The following is an 18,184-nucleotide window of genomic DNA, read 5'->3' as shown; positions in this document are numbered from 1 at the left end:
ATCTGTTTATCTCACATCAGAAATTCATGTTTGATCAGCCACAGGCCTGCTGGTTATTATACCGTCTTTATGTAACTCTGAATGTTAATAAGGGAGTCGTGCATTTCTCTTACCCAGAACTTCAGACGGACCTTTGTGCATCCCTGGGTATCCATGACAACGACACCAGAGAGGTTAGGAATTCAGACTAAAGGGCAGAACCCAGAGGCCAAAAATATTATAATGTATAAAAGAAAAAAAAAATCCAGTAACAGCTTTTCTGTTTACAAGATTATAGCTTAGAAAGCATCACAGAAAGATTAGACACGGCTGCTCTTTATCCAGCACATTAATGAACACTGATGCTCTTGCGCTCTCGCTGAAGTAGCCAATCAAATACTGTTTCTGTTCATCACCTTGACCGACTGTTGCTGAAGATGTAAATCATGCTTTCTTGTGGACTGCTTAAAATACATCATTACCTTCAGCAAAATCATGATTACGATAGATAGACAGACAGACAGACAGACAGACAGACAGACAGACAGACAGACAGACAGACAGACAGACAGACAGACAGACAGACAGACAGACAGACAGACAGACAGACAGACAGACAGACAGACAGATAGATAGATAGATAGATAGATAGATAGATAGATAGATAGATAGATAGATAGATAGATAGATAGATAGATAGATAGATAGATAGATAGATAGATAGATAGATAGATAGATATGGACACGTCATCAAAATATTATAATTTCTGACTTTCAACCAAGATAAATCTTTAAAACTGATTTAGATTTTATGCTCACCTACAGTTCACAGGTGTAGCAGAGTAACCACGCGTGTCTCTTCACATCTTTTTGTCTTCATTTCTGCAACAGCGACCTCGTGTGGTGGATATGCATTCAGCACAACATTTTCAACACCTAACCTAACTTTTTACAATTCAAATTGACGCTAGAAATCTCTGTGCATTAACCAAAATAGAACTTTCCTATTCAAGTTAGGCTGGAGTAGTTTACTGAACCGTAGGGTGGAGGATGCTTACTTTGAATGTGTGAATTTCGCGGCTGCCCCGCATCAATTGCCATATAAGTCTCTATTTGATAGAAAGCGCTAAACAGCGATTACGTCAGAAAAACGTACAGCTCATTTCTATCCTTTAATTTAGCCTGTCCACTCTACTCCTCTCCTCTATTCCAGTGCCTTTTAGTAACAGCGCAAAATCACCACAAGAGGGCGCAAAAATGAAATCCCCCACTGGTTAAACGGAGAATTAAATATTTTACGCACCCTGGTGTTATTCCAAATGTATGTCATTTTTCCTTTTTGTATGTCCTTTTTTTCTTCTTGTATGACCACAAAATGATACATTTTGAAAAAATGTCCTGTCCGCGCTCCTCTGTTTAATGGCAGTGAATGTCGACAAGGCTCAAACTTTACAAAAAGGATACAAAAGTATCACGTAATAAAAGAGACGCGCGCCATAAAGTGTGTTCAGGAGGAATACTGTTTCGCGGAAAAGAAACTGTATTATTCAGTCAACATAATGAGCTCAGTATGTTGACTGAATAGGCCTAATACAGTTAGGCTACTACAGAACACTCTCACGATTGTTTAAGCTCAATATACTATTTTAAAGTAAATTATTAGATCTCTCTCTCTCTCTCTCTCTCTCTCTCTCTCTCTCTCTCTCTCTCTCTCTCTCTCTCTCTCTCTCTCTCTCTCTCTCTCTCTCTCTCTCTCTCTCTCTTTAAAGTATTTATATGTATTAAATATATGTGCATTTTATAGAGGACTTGAATTAGCAAGTAGCAACTTTACAAAATAACCCTTTCTGACTGTCCACAAATCGGATGTATTTATCCTACTTAGGACACTTGATTATTGGACACTAAATATTTCTGATATTATTGATTTATTTATATATCGATTTATTTTTAATTTTTAGAATCATTTTATTATATATTTCTTATTATATTATTGTCCAAGACATTTCAAAGTTCTGCATAGCTGTAGAACTGATTCATTTAACCAATCAGAAGTCTAGCCAAACAGCACGTGATCTAACCCGGAAAAATGAGCGGAGTGGAGAGTCTGTGTTTCAGGAAAACATCTTTTATCTTTGAGTGAAGGGAAAAAGTGGAAAAGCAACAGATCCGAGGGGCGTCTTATGTTGTCGAATAAAATCTGAATCGTCTTTCAGGATAAGCCGTGCTGTAGGGGATGCTGGGGGTGTCAGAGATGACGGGCAGGTACGATGTTTGAAACAGATTTTTATTAAATAAGCCATTGATTATAAATGTTCTTCTCCAGCCAGAAATGCAGCAGATATCTGCAGTTTTGTTATTTGTTACTTTATTACTTTTATTCTTTTCTTTTCCCACCCTATCTCTTTGATACATGTTAAACTGTAAATGTAAAATCTGTGTTTTATATATAGATAGAATAACTAAAAATGTCATGGGTTGCTAGATCAGGGCGGATGCTAAGCTAATTAGCCTCCCTAACACACACACACACACACACACACACACACACACACACACACACACACACACACACACACACACACACACACACACACACACACACTATTTGCTCTTCTGGAGACCAAATTCCTGAGCTGGATGCTCCCACAGACTGTCAGATCTTGTGGGAAAACATAGATATGATCTGCTTCCTGAGATGTTAAGCTCATTGACGGATAAGTTAATTATCATTTCTTTAGTTAAGGGATGAAATTATTTTTTGTTCACAACTAGAACTTGAAGACATCAAAGTAACAATGTTTCAGTAATATGAAATGTTTAGTGCCGATGAAAATATTTGGGCCCAGTCAAAAAAAACTTTAATAGCCTACTTTTATTTAGCAAGGACACATTTATAGACATTTATAATGTTCCAAAAGATATCAAATACATGCTGTTCTTTTCAACTTTCTAGTCATCAAAGAATTCTGAAAAAAAGTCTCCACATAGATATTGAGCAGCATAACTGTTTTCAACACTGATAACAAGTGTTTCTTGAGCAACATGCAACATTGAAGATAAAATCTTTTGCAATATTACTGTTTTTACTGTATTTGTGATCAAAGAACCACAGCCTTGGTGAGCCTGAGATGAATTTCAAAAATATGTACAAATCTTTACAAGCCAAAACTAGATTTTCTTTTGTATGCATTTCAGATTAACTAATGTTAAAAATACATATTTTTATTTTATTTTAAATGTGTATTATTACATTTTGAAATGACCAATAAATAAAAACTAAGTGTTAACTAAAAAACAACTTTTTATATAAATTCTCCTGAAATATATATCATTTATATAATTTTCTCCTGTATATTCTTCCTTGATTCGTGTTAGATTAGCTGGGAATGTGTTACACTTTCAGAACACACACACACACACACACACACACACACACACACACACACACACACACACACACACACACACACACACACACACACACACACACACACACACACACACACACCCAGATGGCACAGCTGTTGTTCTGTGAGCTTTTGCACATGATAAGACCTGACATACAACAGTCTGCATCTCTTAAGCACACATATGATCTATTTATGGATCTACAGTTTGTTAATACACAAGCAGATCTTTTCTTTTCAAATGACCATATTAGGAAATGCGTCCTTAGGATAGCCAGTCTGCTAGCGCTTTGAAGGGAGTGAGGGCCACGCCCACACCAGGGGTGAGAGATAATCCAACGCTCTTCATTGACTTTGCATTGCGTGCAGCCTCCTCGTCATTTCGGACTCAAAAAAAGAAACAGAACAATGTCTGAAAGCTGCTATGTGACCGGGTGTACAGCAAACAAGCTTAAAAAACCCAGAACTATGTTTTTATATGCTCTCAACCCCAAAAAACAAGGTTTAAGGAGACAGAAGTTGATACAGGCAATAAGACGTGAAGCTTCAGCAGGAAGAATGGGTACATTGTGGGATCCTGACACTCAGTATGTCTACGTGTGCAGTAAACATTTTGTCAAATATCCAAATGTCAGTTTTATATATTATATTTACTGTCGCTGATTATGTTCCCCTCCAGTGGGCGTAGTTCTCAGTGTAATATAACATGTCACACTCTGTCTCAATTGTCTGTATCCACTTTTGTGTCATAAAATGCTCCTCTTTTGGGTCAAGCTTTTAGACATAGTTCTGTTTTTTTGTTATTAGTCAGAAATGACAAGGATGGAGACGGTTTGATTGTTCCCCCTCCCGGTGGGCGTGGTCTTCAGATCATGATGCTCTGTCTAGTCACATCACATGTGATGTCAGAGGAGAAATGTCTGTGCAGGGAATCACTGAGTCATTTGGGAGCTCATCTGGCAGTGTGACCACAAGCCACGGCAGGCTAATTCAGTTGGTGTGATGTAAACGTTGGTTGCAGTCTTGCCTGGTCGCTCCTAATCCTAAATTGTGTAATTTAATATCTTGCAAAGTGCCAGACAGGCTACATCATGGGATTTTTATTTATTTAGCGAAGCATCATCTTGAATCACTCTCAAGAGCAGGATGGCAAATGAAGATACTTATATCGAAGTAACGCAGTTTAATAATGTTATGCAAAATTGAGGAAATTAAATGCCAGCTAATTGACCTGGCCAATATAATGACATGATGTATATAATTCAATTGAAATGTTTGGGTTTGGATTTTTAAAAATGTTTTTAAAAGACAGAAGTATGCTTATGCTTTTTTGATTATTCCATATGATTATAATGTAAACCAGTATGACATTCTTCTTTCAGATGAATACAATCAAAGTTATATTAATAAATACACTGGCTCTTCCAAGCATTATAATGGCAGTGAATGAAAAAAGTGCATCCATCCATTATAAAAGTAATCCACACGGCTCCGGGGAATTTAAACTGCCTTCTGAAGTAAATCAATTTGTGTATGAAAAATATCCATATTTAACACTTTACAGAGTTAAATATCTAGCTTCCGGCCAACTGCCTTACGTATTCAACTTAGGAAAAAATAATTACTGGCGCGAAGATGACGTCAGACGTAGCATAAGTGTTTTGAAATGTGAGAGGCGTTACACTCTTTTTTTGGGCTGTGATTCACTGCCATTATAAAGCTTGGATAAAGCTTTTGTAACATGTCTATACTGTCACTTTGATAAACTTAATGCATTCTTACTGAATGAAAAAGTATACATTTCTAACCTCAAACTTTTGGTAGTAGTGTGATCCTTGCCTATACATTTGTTTGGTACCAAAGATAAAAGCTGTTCATAGTCACTGTTGTTTGCTTCTCCTCACATTGATCTGTTTTAAACAGCAACATGGCTAATGCCCTGGCAAACGCCTCGTGCGAACGGTGTAAAAGCAGCTTTGCCCCAGAGGAGAAAATTGTTAACAGCAATGGCGAGCTGTATCACGAACAGTGCTTCGTCTGCGCCCAGTGTTTCCAGCAGTTTCCTGAAGGACTCTTTTACGAGGTACTTGCATTAAACCTGTCATGTAGCATTTCAATTTGAAGGGGTGATATCCTACATTTGTTTAGTTATTTTATTAAAGGGATAGTTCACCCAAAAATGAAAATGTGATGTTTATTTGCTTACCCCCCAGTGCATCCAAAATGTAGGTGTCTGTCTTTTCAGTAGAACACAAATTAAGATTTTTTTTTAAAGGTCCCGTTCTTCGCGTGTTTTCGAAGCTTTATGTTTACAGTGTGCAATATAACATGAGTTCATTTTTCGCGTGTAAAAAAACAGTATTTTTCACACAATTGACTTATCTGTACAGCGCTGTTTTCTCTGTCCTAAAAACAGCCTGATGATTTTCTTGTTCTATGAAGTCCCTCCTTCAGAAATACGTAACGAGTTCTGATTGGGCCAGCGCTTTCCGTGTTGTGATTGGACAGCAGCTTAGCGCACTTTCCCGGAAAGGTCCCGCCTCTTACCATAACGGGGAGATGCAAGCGCTGAATGCGCGCTCTTCTCCACGTGGGAGAGCAACAAGACCACGCCCCCCATTTTGCGTGTACTTGTGTGCGGGAGGTTAGTCAAAAAAAACGGTTCTAGTGATGTCATTACATCCCTGCACATCCTGCTGTAGTCCAAACCGGCCGTTCACTGTAGGCTTTGAAAGGGAACTTCTGTTAAATAAAATATCTCGCTTGGCATTGAACTTTGAGCTTTATAATTTTACAGGTATTATTTATGCTCTAACAGCAACATTACACACTAACTAAAGTTTGAAAGATGGAATCGCGAAGAACGGGACCTTTAAATTCCAACCATTGCAGTCTGCCATGGAAACATGCTTGGACAACATGCACAAAAACCCTGCTGCTCGTGACCACACATTGATGTCTTAAGACACAAACCGATTAGTTTCTGTGAGAAACCAAAAAGTATTTGTTTTTGTTTTTTACCTCAAATCCAGACGAATCTCATCTAGTGTTCCTATCCGTCATTACTTCCATCTGGTAAGGTCGAACTGGTGCGATCATAGATATATATTATGTAGATGCCTCATTCCGCTGATCTGTGCAGTTACTAATGAGGATTCTATATATACGTCTATGATCGCGCCAGTTTGACCTTACCAGATAGCAGTAATAGTGAATGGGAACACTAGAGGAAATTCGTCTGGATATGAGGTAAAAACAAAAACGGTTCTGTTTCAAACCGATCGGTTCGTGTCTTAAGACATCAATGTGTCGTCAAGAGCAGCAGGGTTTTTGTGCATGTTGTCTAAGCATGTTTTTTTACACTCATACCCATTCACATGCATTATGACTGGCACACTGCAACGGTTGAAGTTAAACATCTTCATTTGTGTTCTACTGAAGAAACAAAGACACTTTTAAATTATTGGAAGAACTATCCCTTTAAATTATTGGAAGGTCCAATTATAATGTTAGATTTGTTTTTTGTTTTTGGTGAAAAAAACAAAAAAACATTAGATCTAAAATATAATATCAAACATAAATATTTGTTATAAGTATTACATTTTTCTTTTTTATATTTATATATGAAATTATAAAAATGAATAACTTTTCCACCCTATCTCTAATCTCAGTTTATTGACTGTTAGACGTATTCCCATCGTCATGTTGAATTTTTTCTCTCTTTTGTCCATAGTTTGAGGGAAGGAAATATTGTGAGCATGATTTCCAGATGTTGTTTGCTCCCTGTTGTCACCAATGTGGTAAGAGACGCACGCACATGCATAAACACACGAACAGGTGATGTTATTGACTGTGCTAATTGTGAATTGTGTCCCTCAAATTCCCACAGGAGAATTTATAATTGGGCGTGTGATTAAGGCCATGAATAACAGCTGGCACCCTGACTGTTTCTGCTGTGATATCTGCCAAGCCGTGCTCGCCGATGTTGGATTCGTCAAAAACGCCGGCCGGTGAGTTTATAGCCAATGAGGGGTGACCGTGAGCATGTGATTGACAGGCTGCATACGTTCAGTTTTATTGTGAAAAAGGGTGAAATAAAATATGAATTATCTTTATTCTCATAAGCAGGTCTGATTCTTAAATACATGTTTTTTTTGTCTTATCAACCATACAGTCCCTGACAAAAGTCTTGTTGCTTGTGTACAAATTGACCTAAAGTGCCGCTGAAATATGTTTCTAATCAAGATTTTTTTACAAGAAATGGCTCATTTTAATTCCACCAGCTTTTGTGATAATGTTTCAGTGAAAAACTAAACTTTCAAAAAGTATTCTAATATTCACAGCTTGGTAAAGCCCATTGAGTCAATTTTTGCAAAGACATAAGTGTTGTCACCTTGTCATATGAGCTTCACCTGTGACTAATAATGGATCAATTAGGTCTCAAGTGTGTATAAAAAGAACCCCAGTACGCTAGACCTTCACATCAACTGCAACTAGACCTCTGCAAACATGCCAAAGATTCACCCTGAGACTAAAGTTTTGATTATCATGAGGCTGAAGACCAGATCCACTGCTGATGTGGCAGACACCTTCAATGTGTCTCAGCGTCAAGTACAGAGGATAAAAAAAAGATTTGAAGAGACTGGAGACGTTTTTGACAAGCCCAGGTCAGGCAGACCCCGCAAGACAACGGCTCGAGAGGACCGTTTGTTGGCTCGAAAATCCAAGGCCAGCCCATTTTCCACTGCAGCAGAGCTCCACGAGACCTGGTCACCTGAAGTCCCTGTGTCAACCAGAACAGTTTGTCGGATTCTGTCTCGAAATGGCCTCCATGGTCGAATCAGAAGCCCAGAAGCCAGCACTAAACAAAAGACAATTGAAAAACCGTGTGGCATTTGCCAAGGCCCACAGCCTGCTAAAAGGATGGATGCTGGAAAAGTGGCAGAAGGTGGATTTTTCAGATGAATCTTCTGTTGAATTACACCACAGTCGCCGCAAATATTGCAGGAGACCTACTGGTGTCCGAATGGATCCGAGATTCACCCAGGAAACAGTGAAGTTTGGTGGCAGAAAAATCATGGTCTGGGGTTACATCCAGTATGGGGGTGTGCGAGAGATCTGCAGGGTGGAAGGCAACATCAATAGTCTAAAATACCAAGAAATCTTAGCTACCTCTTATTCCCAACCATAAAAGAGGCCAAATTCTGCAGCAGGACGGTGCTCCATCGCATACTTCCATCTCCACATCAAAGTTCCTCAAGGTGAAGAAGATCAAGATGCTCCAGGATTGGCCAGCCCAGTCACCAGACATGAACATTATTGAGCATATGTGGGGTAGGATGAAAGAGGACGCATGGAAGACGAAACCAAAGAATATTGATGAACTCTGGGAGGCATGCAAGACTGCTTTCTTAGCTATTCCTGATGACTTCATCAATAAATTGTATGCATCCTTGCCAAACCGCATGGATGCAGTCCTTCAAGCTCATGGAAGTCATACAAGATATTAAATTTGGATCTCACAGCACCACAACTTAATTTGCTGACATATTTTTGTATTTGCAGTAAATTTGTTCAATTTCTGTATAGGCGACAACTTTTGTCTTGCCAAAATTGGACCTTTCTGTCTTGATTAAATGATAAATATTTTTTCTATGAAAATTATTTATTTCAGTGCATTAAACATCATTTGGGAGGGTTTTAGCTTTTCATATGAGCTATTTCTAACACCAATTAATTAATTAAAAGTCAGGTTAATATCAGGTATTTCTAGAAAATAGATAAGCGACAAGACTTTTGTCAGGGACTGTAGTGATCCCTTTTAAATGTTTTTAGCTCAGATGATTGTGTATGGGGCTAAATTAATAAGTGCTAATACAAGTAAACAAAGCTACTATCCATGTGTCCTGATTGGCTGATGTGCACATCTCTGTTTTCCAGCCATCTCTGCCGTCCATGTCATAACCGCGAGAAAGCTCGGGGCCTTGGGAAGTACGTCTGTCAGAAGTGTCACGCCATCATTGAGGAACAGCCCCTCATTTTCAAAAATGACCCCTACCATCCCGACCACTTCAACTGCAGCAACTGCGGGTCAGTGCGGCACCAAGTGATTCCATCTGCTGTGTCAATTTACTGAAAGTGATGTGAATTAGAGATTGTGTTTTACAGTAAGGAGCTGACTGCCGATGCCCGCGAGCTGAAAGGTGAACTCTACTGCCTCCCCTGCCATGATAAGATGGGCGTACCGATCTGTGGAGCCTGCAGACGTCCAATCGAGGGCCGTGTGGTCAATGCCATGGGCAAACAGTGGCATGTTGAGGTTTGTGTGTTTTTTGTTTTCTTTAAGCAAATAGTATGTTCATAGTGACAAATATCTAGTACAATATATGTGGTGTGCAACATTATAACTGAATATATATTTAATCAGGGAGGCTTATTAAAGGGGTACTTCAGCACTGGGAAGATGAATCTGTATTTAAACTGGGTCATTAATGTTGTAGAAATGTGAAATTATTTTTGAATTTGGTGCTTTCTAGACTGAGATAAGACAGAAAATGTATTTTTGTCTCATGCGAATGGAAGACAACAATTCTGAAAGACCCGAATGCTTCGCTGCCCTACGAGGCTACTCCCAAAGCAACCGCTACTTAAAAGGTTAGTTAACCCAAAAATGAATTTGGATGTTGTTCCACACCCATAAGACCTTTGTTCATCTTCAGAACACGGTTTAAGATATTTTATATTTAGTCCGAGAGCTTATGCAAGTGTATGCACACTATACTGTCCATGTCCAGAAAGGGAATAAAAACATCATCAAAGTAGTCCATATGTGACATCAGTTAGTTAATTAGAATCTCTTCAAGCATCGAAAATACATTTTGGTTCAAAAATAACAAAAACCAAGACTTTATTCAGCATCGTCTTCTCTTCGATTCTTCAAGAGATCCTAATTAACTAACTGATGTCACATATGGACTACTTTGATGTTTTACTCCCTTTCTGGATATTGAAAGTATAGTGTGCATACATAGTGCATAGTGTTCTCAGACTAAAATATCTTAAACCGTGTTCTGAAGATGAACAGAGGTCTTACGGGTGTTTAACAACATTAGGGTGAGTCATTAATGACAAATTTCATTTTTGGGTGAACTAACCCTTTAACCACTGTGACTGGATCATTTTCCCCACCATGTTCATTTTCACAAAATCTGGTCAGTTAGAGAACAGGCACTACAATTAAAAACTGAACATGTCTGTTCAATATAATTAGATTTATCCGCTGAGGGAGTGTCACAGCGCAAACGCAGCAGGAGTCAGATTACATTCATCGTGATCAATGAGCTCTCATGATGAGAGCTGAGGTAAACGCGTCCATGCTAGCGGTAGTTGTTCACAGCGCGTGTTTAGTCTAGCGTGTTTTTAGTTTATGCTTTTGGAAGCTTAAAGGGTTACTTCAGCGATTAGCATATGCAGTATATTCGAATGATCGTGCTCAAATTTCTAGAAATTTCCAGTAATTTTTCCAGAAATAAAATTCATAAATCGAAGCACTGCAGTCATTCACAGTGCGTGTCCAGTCTGGCGCGTTTTCAGATCATGCCTACGGAAGCTTAACTTTAATAGGAATCGCTTTGCTCCTCACCACACTGCTCTGTTATGAATGCCTGAGCAGCCATCCTCGTTTTACAATCTGTGAGTGAGATCCCACCCCTATAGGTGTGTTGAAAACATGCAGAACTAGCTCCTACTACTGCCTATTGTCTCTAGCTTCTGGCCAAAAAAACCTCAGATGACAAGATGATGATGATATGTGTTTCATCGGAGGCTGTTTTCCAGACATAAAATGCACAAATCTCTTGTATTCGGGGGATATGAGGGGGTAAGCACGATCATTCGAATACATTACTGGATTTTTACTTATACAAAGCTTAATGCTAAATCGCTGAAGTAACCCTATAATAAACAACAAAAAACTGGTTCTGGTTCTGCCTTGGCAAGGTAACAGTGCAAACATCGAAAGTTATAAATGTATGTAATATGGGATACCATTTCTGTCCATGAGGCCTGCTGTCTAAATGCAGTCTAATAGAACTGCTACATATTATATTCATAATATAAATCAAACAATAATATAGTAGAAAAGCACTCACTGCTTTCTACAGTCAAGCTGCAAATTGCATCAGATAAGTATTAATGTATTTTATTTAATCATACAGTAAAAAAGAAGGCATTATTTTATTAGTGATTTTTCAGTTTCTGTATGTTTACATGGATGCTCAAGCTTCAAGCAGTTTTGATAAAAAATGTTCTATTTTTTTGTGTATGTTTGTCTTATTTTTTCTATTGTTTTAATAATGACTGTTTACTTGGGGAAAAAATAGAGAAAAATGAAGGCTCAATGCTGTTGTTATATTTAATTTAATATTTTAATTAATTTTAATTGTTTATTAAATGCATGTGTTTAAAAGCGAATAGCATATTATTTTTGCCTCCTGAAATGTCTGTATTGTGACAGCCCCCATGATATTATAATTTTTTACCAATTAAGATAGCTGTGTTCATAAGTTATGAAATTAATCCAATCATAAATAAAGTGTTTTTGCAAATTTTTCATTTGAGAATAGACATGTTTACACAAGATGCCAGATTGGTCATTTTATGCCAGATTGGTTGTTTTAAAAATGTTTCACTAGGAATCATTTTTAATCAAATATTGAAATGAAAAATCTTATATAATGTTTAGATTAATGTTATATCAATTTTTTTTTTGCAACAACTGTGCTAATTTAGAATTTAGTATATATATATATATATAATTACCAAGCTTTTTCTCAGTGTGCCCACTGTGTGACTCGATTGGATGATCTGGCTCTGACACTGATCTTTTCGCTTTGAGCTCTTCTCTTCGATTATGGTGACCAAACATTCTGTTTTCCCAGGATATGTCCTGTTTTCAAGTTCTGTCCCGGCCCTGATATAAAATGTACTATCCATACATACTTTAATAACTCATATGGGGCATACTTTAAATGTACTGAAATTAATAGTCAACCTTTGAGTAAACTTAAGAGTATCATTTGAGTATCTCGTTGCTGGGCCGGGTGTCCTGGTTTTCGGTAAACAAAGTATGATCTTAGATCCCACTTTAGATATCTTCTTTTTATCATACGCTACCTTTCATTTTTTTAAAAGATATTAATAATTTTATTCAGCAAGGATGCAGTGTATTGTTAAAAAATGACAGTGAAGACATTACTCTTCTTTTGAATCTGCGAATTCTAGGGAAAAAGTATCACACATTCCAACAAAAAATATTAAGCAGTGCAACTGTTTTCAAAATTGATAATACTATGAAATGTTTCTTGAGCAGCAAATCAGTATATTAATATGATTTCTGGGATCATGTGACCTGAAGACTGTAGTAATGATGCTGAACTTTATTCACAGGAATAAATTACATTTTAAACTGTACTTACAAAAATATTTTTACAATATTAAATGATTTACTGTATTTTTGATCAAGTAAATGCAGCTTTGGTGAGCATATTTTTAAAACTAAAAAAAAATGGAATGAAGTGTTTATATATATATATACAGATCCTTCTCAAAAAATTAGCATATGTGATAAAAGTTCATTATTTTCCATAATGTAATGATACAAATTAAACTTTCATATATTTTAGATTCATTGCACACCAACTGAAATATTTCAGGTCTTTGAAATGCAATGAATCTAAAATATATGAAAGTTTAATTTTTATCATTACATTATGGAAAATAATGGACTTTTATCACACATGCTCATTTTTTGAGAAGGACCTGTATATATGTGTATATATATATATATATATATATATATATATATATATATATATATATATATATATATATATATATATATATATATATATATATATATATATATATATGGATATATATATATATGGATATATTTGAACTTCATACTGAGAGCTTGTGCGTCTGTGTGTTTGCAGCATTTTGTATGTGCCAAGTGCGAGAAGCCTTTCCTGGGACACCGTCATTACGAGAGAAAAGGTCTTGCTTACTGCGAGACTCACTACAACCAGGTAACTGCAGGCCTGACTTCTCTTCCAAAGCCTCTTTTGATCTCCCCCGAAAATCTGTTATTTATAAACCTTGTGGATAATGAAACATTTAGCTTTTAATACGAGTGTCTGTTATGTCTGTTGCGCAGCTCTTTGGAGACGTTTGTTACCATTGCAACCGTGTGATCGAAGGAGACGGTAATTGCTGTTTACTTGAACATGATATTGACATTTAGTTCTCATCCTTTATAGCTTCAGTATGGATATAATAACAAAAAAAATGACGCTGCTTTGAAGTTCAGTTGTAATGGCTGCTTGGGTGCTGCTGTTGTGAGCTGTAAAGATACTTTTGTGTTTTCTCTCAGTGGTGTCAGCTCTGAATAAGGCTTGGTGCGTGAATTGCTTCTCATGCTCGACCTGTAACACCAAGCTCACTCTCAAGTAAGTGATTTTACACACACTCATCCCCCATCACAATCTACCCTTCTTTCCTTTTTTTCGTTAGTGCCTTTTCTCTAGCCGTGTTTAAATGTCTGTAAATTGGCTCTCCTGGGTGCTGTGATGTTCTTCTTTAGACCATAACTAACCTTTCTGTGCAACTAACTCTTGTATTGTCTACTTCTGTCCACTTCACTTCTCTCCTTCACTCTCAAAATGCTACCACTTTCCATTTCTTCTCTTCTCTCCCACTTCAAACCCAATTTTCCATCCAATTTCCCCTCCTTTTCGCTCGTTTCTCCTCTTTCCTCCCTCATTGTCCCTGACGGTGGCCCTGCAGGGACAGATTTGTGGAGGTGGACCTGAAGCCAGTGTGTAAACACTGTTACGAACGCCTGCCGGAAGAGTTGAAACGGCGCTTGGCGAAACGTGAACGTGACTCTCGCGAACGCCGCAAGAAAGCCATCGCTGTCTGTCTGTAACCCTTTTCTATTCTTTCCCTCCTTCATGCTCATCTGGTTCACTCATTCTTTATCGTTGGTTAGTGTTTTCAACCTCACCATTTATTTAGTCTTTTGTACTTCTTTCACAAATGTTTTCTTGTAGGGATGCACATATCAGGTAATGCTGATACTAGTTTATAAGAGTATCTGTCAGTACTGGACATTTAATTGTGCTTGCTTGTTTCCCCCTTTTTTTCCCTTTCTTTAAACTTTAAAATAGGGCTGCAACTAACTATGATTTTGATTATCGATTAGTTGGCTGATTTCTTTGATTAATTGGCTTCAATAAAAGCCCAATTTTCTTTTTTATGCTATTGTCAAAATGCACTATTCCACATCCTGCCCAAGGCTGTCTTTCAAACAAATGTGCCAACTGAATGCTATGAGAACATATATAGTGAATATATCTATATGCAAAAGAGCTATAAAGCAAAGGGACAGTTTAAATCCCTACATTAAAATTGAAGACGATAAAGAAAAACACAAACTCTGCATTAACAGATAAGAGGAATTTTCTGCATGAACACAGTACATGTTTGTCATTTCTTTCTCTAAATGTAAGAAATGTCCTGCGTTTATATTTAATTACACGCTGTTATCCTTTTACAGTTAACACTCTCATAAAATACTTGAATTACATGCTGACTTTTAAACCTAAATTTAATGTCCAACAACAGATATTTCAGCAAAACGTTTATTTTTACACAGAATATTAATAATCGCTCATTCAGTAAAGTCTGAAGTTTAACCCAGACTGTCAGGACAAGCCTTCATGCAAAATAGATATACTTATGTGAATTTGTAACACGTACAGATATTGATAAAACCATAAAATGAAATTGTTGGTCTGAGGTCTGAAATTGTTGGTCTTAAAATAAATCATTATTATGTTTTGTACAACTTGGATCATATACCTTTCACACAGCAGCTCACGCTGATGAATTTTCTCCATAGAAATGCATTATAAAGTGCTGTAATTTGATGCGACTGGCGGAAGTTTTCCTTGCATAGTAGGCAGACAACTATTTGATAATGACATACGTTGTCAGTGATTTTCATTATCGATATTATTATTTTTATCGATTAGTTGTTTTCCTATTTTAAAAATACGAATAATTAAATAACTTTTGCAAGCTTCAAAATGAATACATTTTATTTCTGTACGTTAATAATATAATTCTTCATTTCAGTTGTAGCAATGATTTTTGTTTTTAGTGTTTTAATTTATTAAAAATGTAATCAACTAAAAATAGAATAATTTCTATTGGCTATCAGACATAACTTAAAAATAATTGTCAGTGCCAACCAAAATTTTAATATTGGTGCATCCCTACCCCCCCACCCCATTTTTTTTTTTTTTGTGGTTATTCATAGACCAAATGCATTACATTAAGTTACATTACATTTCATATATATATGCAAATACTTGAAACTGTACAAACAATACTAAAATAAAAAAATAAAAATTATATATATATATATATATATATATATATATATATAATGTGTGTGTATATATCTATATATATATATATATATATAAATTTTAGTATTGTTTGTATACTATTATAGGGTTTAATATTTTAAATTATGATTTTTTTAGTTTAATTAATGTAAGTTAAATGGGTTGCAATCTTGCATAGCATACGTTTCTGGCCTAAATGTTTAAGAAAGCACATACCTAAAAGCAAGATTTGTGTTTTTAGGAACAAGTTTGTGGAGTTTGACATGAAGCCGGTGTGTAAGAAATGTTACGAGAAGTTTCCTCTGGAGCTGAAGAAGAGGCTCAAGAAGCTTGCAGAGACCTTGGGCCGCAAGTAGATCTCCTCGCCCTCTTTGGTGCTTGAAGAATGAATGGAGACCAAACTAAATCTGGACCGCATTTTGGATTAATAGTCACTTTTGTCTTACTTTATAGTTCTTAATCTTTTGATTTGTTTTTCCATGAACGAAAGTTGCCAGCAGATTTTCTTAGGTCTCGTTCCAACAGATAATTGTGTCTTAACACACTGCAAAAAAAACCAAATACTTTTATATTTATATATATATATATATATATATAAGTACTTGCATGTTTATGAAGATAATGCTAGTTGTAGTCACACTGTTCAGAGCACGTTTTTGACTTTTGTTGCTTCATATGCAATGCCACAGAGCTTTTTCAAGGCCGAAACCCTTCCTGTGTCTGACTCTGCGTCCGGCTTTGATGTATTGATCTAAGAGTTGTATTTGATATTTAATGTATGCTCAAGCCTCACATATTTCTGTCAGGCAGAGGATCAAAAGTTAATGCATGATGTAATGAGCCTGGAGGAACATGACAACCTCTAAACCAAACTTTTCGCTCGACTGAACAAAGTGCTCAGGCTGTGTAATCTCCTCAGCTTAAATGATCTTGCTTTATTAAAGCCCTTGCAGTGATCTCGAAATATGCAATAAATTACACCACTTATATCTTTTCTGAGAGGTTTATGAACTGTGTTGACTGTCTTGCATCATAACATCCTTGTCTTTTTCATTTCGTTTTATAAGTTTAGTTTTATGACACGCCTGCCTTATTTTTCTGGAGAAAATACCTTTTATACTTTCCAAATATAATGAACTTGTGCCTTGTTTATTTACATTGACAGTAATTACTTATGGTTTATGTAACAATTGACTGAGCTAGGACTGTCCTTGTAACAGTTGATTTCATCATTTATTTTTTAACTTTGAAAGACTTAAAAATGAATGAGTTTTAACCTCACTACATTTCAACTTGCAGATGCATTAAGCTCTATTATGTGCTGGTTTTCTCTGTTCCTCTTTATTAGTCAGACATTTCATTTTAATTTACAGAGCCATAGCAAAACTACTTTATGAATTCATCATGGCCTGCATTCACAGAATGACGCAAAATATATATTAATATGCTTGTTGGCAGCTTTTAAATAAATTTCACTATGTTCTGTACGAAATATAAAAATATATTAATAAAGTATGCACTATTTCTCATGTCATCTTATTGTTTCAATCTGTTATAAATGTTTGCAAAACATATATATATATATATATATATATATATATATATATATATATATATATATATATATATATATATTATATATAAAATCAGCCTTCAGCTTATATATATATATTTAACAGATATTGGTATCTTGCAGTCCAATAAAATGGTTAAAACCACCATGAAAATAGTTTTGACTCGCATGCAATCTGAGATATCTAAACTACTTGGAAAGAGGGACCAAACCATTATTCAATACAAAGATAGTCATTTACACTGGTGATGCATAACTGATTACCTTCCTAATATTGTGTTCCTCCTCCTTTTGCTGCCAAAACAGCCCTGACCCATCGAGGCATGGCAATTAGATGTTAGCAGCAGATCCTTTAAGTCCTGTAAGTTGCAAGGTGGGGCCTCCATGGATCGGACTTGTTTGTTCAGTGCTCGACTGGATTGAGTTCTGGAGAATTTGGAGGCCAAGTCAACACTTCAAACTCATTGTTGTGCTCCATAAACCATTCCTGAACCATTTTTGCTTTGTGGCAGGACTTAATATCCTGCTAAGAGGCCACAGCCACCAGGGAATACCGTTTCCAAGAAAGGGTGTACATGTGCAACAATGCTTAGGTGAGTGGTAAGTAGTAAAGTAACATCAATATGGATGGCAGGACCCAATATTTCCCAAGAGAACATTGCCCAAAGCATCACACTGTCTCCATCAGCTTGCCTTCTTCCCATAGTGCATACTGGTGCCATGTGTTCCCCAGGTAAGCGACCCACAAG

The 18,184-nt window shown here is 36.5% G+C and overlaps 1 protein-coding gene across 3 annotated transcripts; it reads left to right on the top strand.

The window, feature by feature from the left end:
- The first annotated feature begins 2,086 nt into the window (after nucleotides 1–2,086).
- On the top strand, nucleotides 2,087–17,396 carry lims1 (LIM and senescent cell antigen-like domains 1). 3 transcript variants are annotated; one of them, XM_067432426.1, is made up of 11 exons: nucleotides 2,087–2,244; nucleotides 5,313–5,472; nucleotides 7,123–7,189; nucleotides 7,279–7,399; nucleotides 9,330–9,479; nucleotides 9,558–9,708; nucleotides 13,385–13,477; nucleotides 13,606–13,654; nucleotides 13,822–13,897; nucleotides 14,235–14,368; nucleotides 16,104–17,396. In XM_067432426.1, coding segments are annotated over exons 1-11 (1,032 nt in total). In that variant the 5' UTR covers nucleotides 2,087–2,215; the 3' UTR covers nucleotides 16,106–17,396. The 3 variants fall into 3 exon arrangements, with proteins under 3 accessions (XP_067288527.1, XP_067288528.1, XP_067288526.1); XM_067432427.1 differs by lacking the exon at nucleotides 14,235–14,368; XM_067432425.1 differs by lacking the exon at nucleotides 16,104–17,396 and having other exon boundaries at nucleotides 14,235–14,376.
- Nucleotides 17,397–18,184: the final 788 nt, after the last annotated feature.

This window comes from Pseudorasbora parva, chromosome 22, assembly GCF_024679245.1.
Source record: "Pseudorasbora parva isolate DD20220531a chromosome 22, ASM2467924v1, whole genome shotgun sequence".
Classification (NCBI taxonomy): domain Eukaryota; kingdom Metazoa; phylum Chordata; class Actinopteri; order Cypriniformes; family Gobionidae; genus Pseudorasbora; species Pseudorasbora parva.
Note: the sequence above shows the minus strand (reverse complement) of the source record. Positions and strands in the feature narration are given on the sequence as shown.

Excerpts from the sequence above, each read along its gene's own strand:
- lims1 (XM_067432425.1), top strand. The coding sequence starts at position 2,216 with ATGCTGGGGGTGTCAGAGATGACGGGCAG. Across the intron at positions 5,473-7,122 it reads CTGAAGGACTCTTTTACGAG|TTTGAGGGAAGGAAATATTG; the intron begins GTACTTGCATTA and ends TTTTGTCCATAG. Across the intron at positions 7,190-7,278 it reads TCCCTGTTGTCACCAATGTG|GAGAATTTATAATTGGGCGT; the intron begins GTAAGAGACGCA and ends AAATTCCCACAG.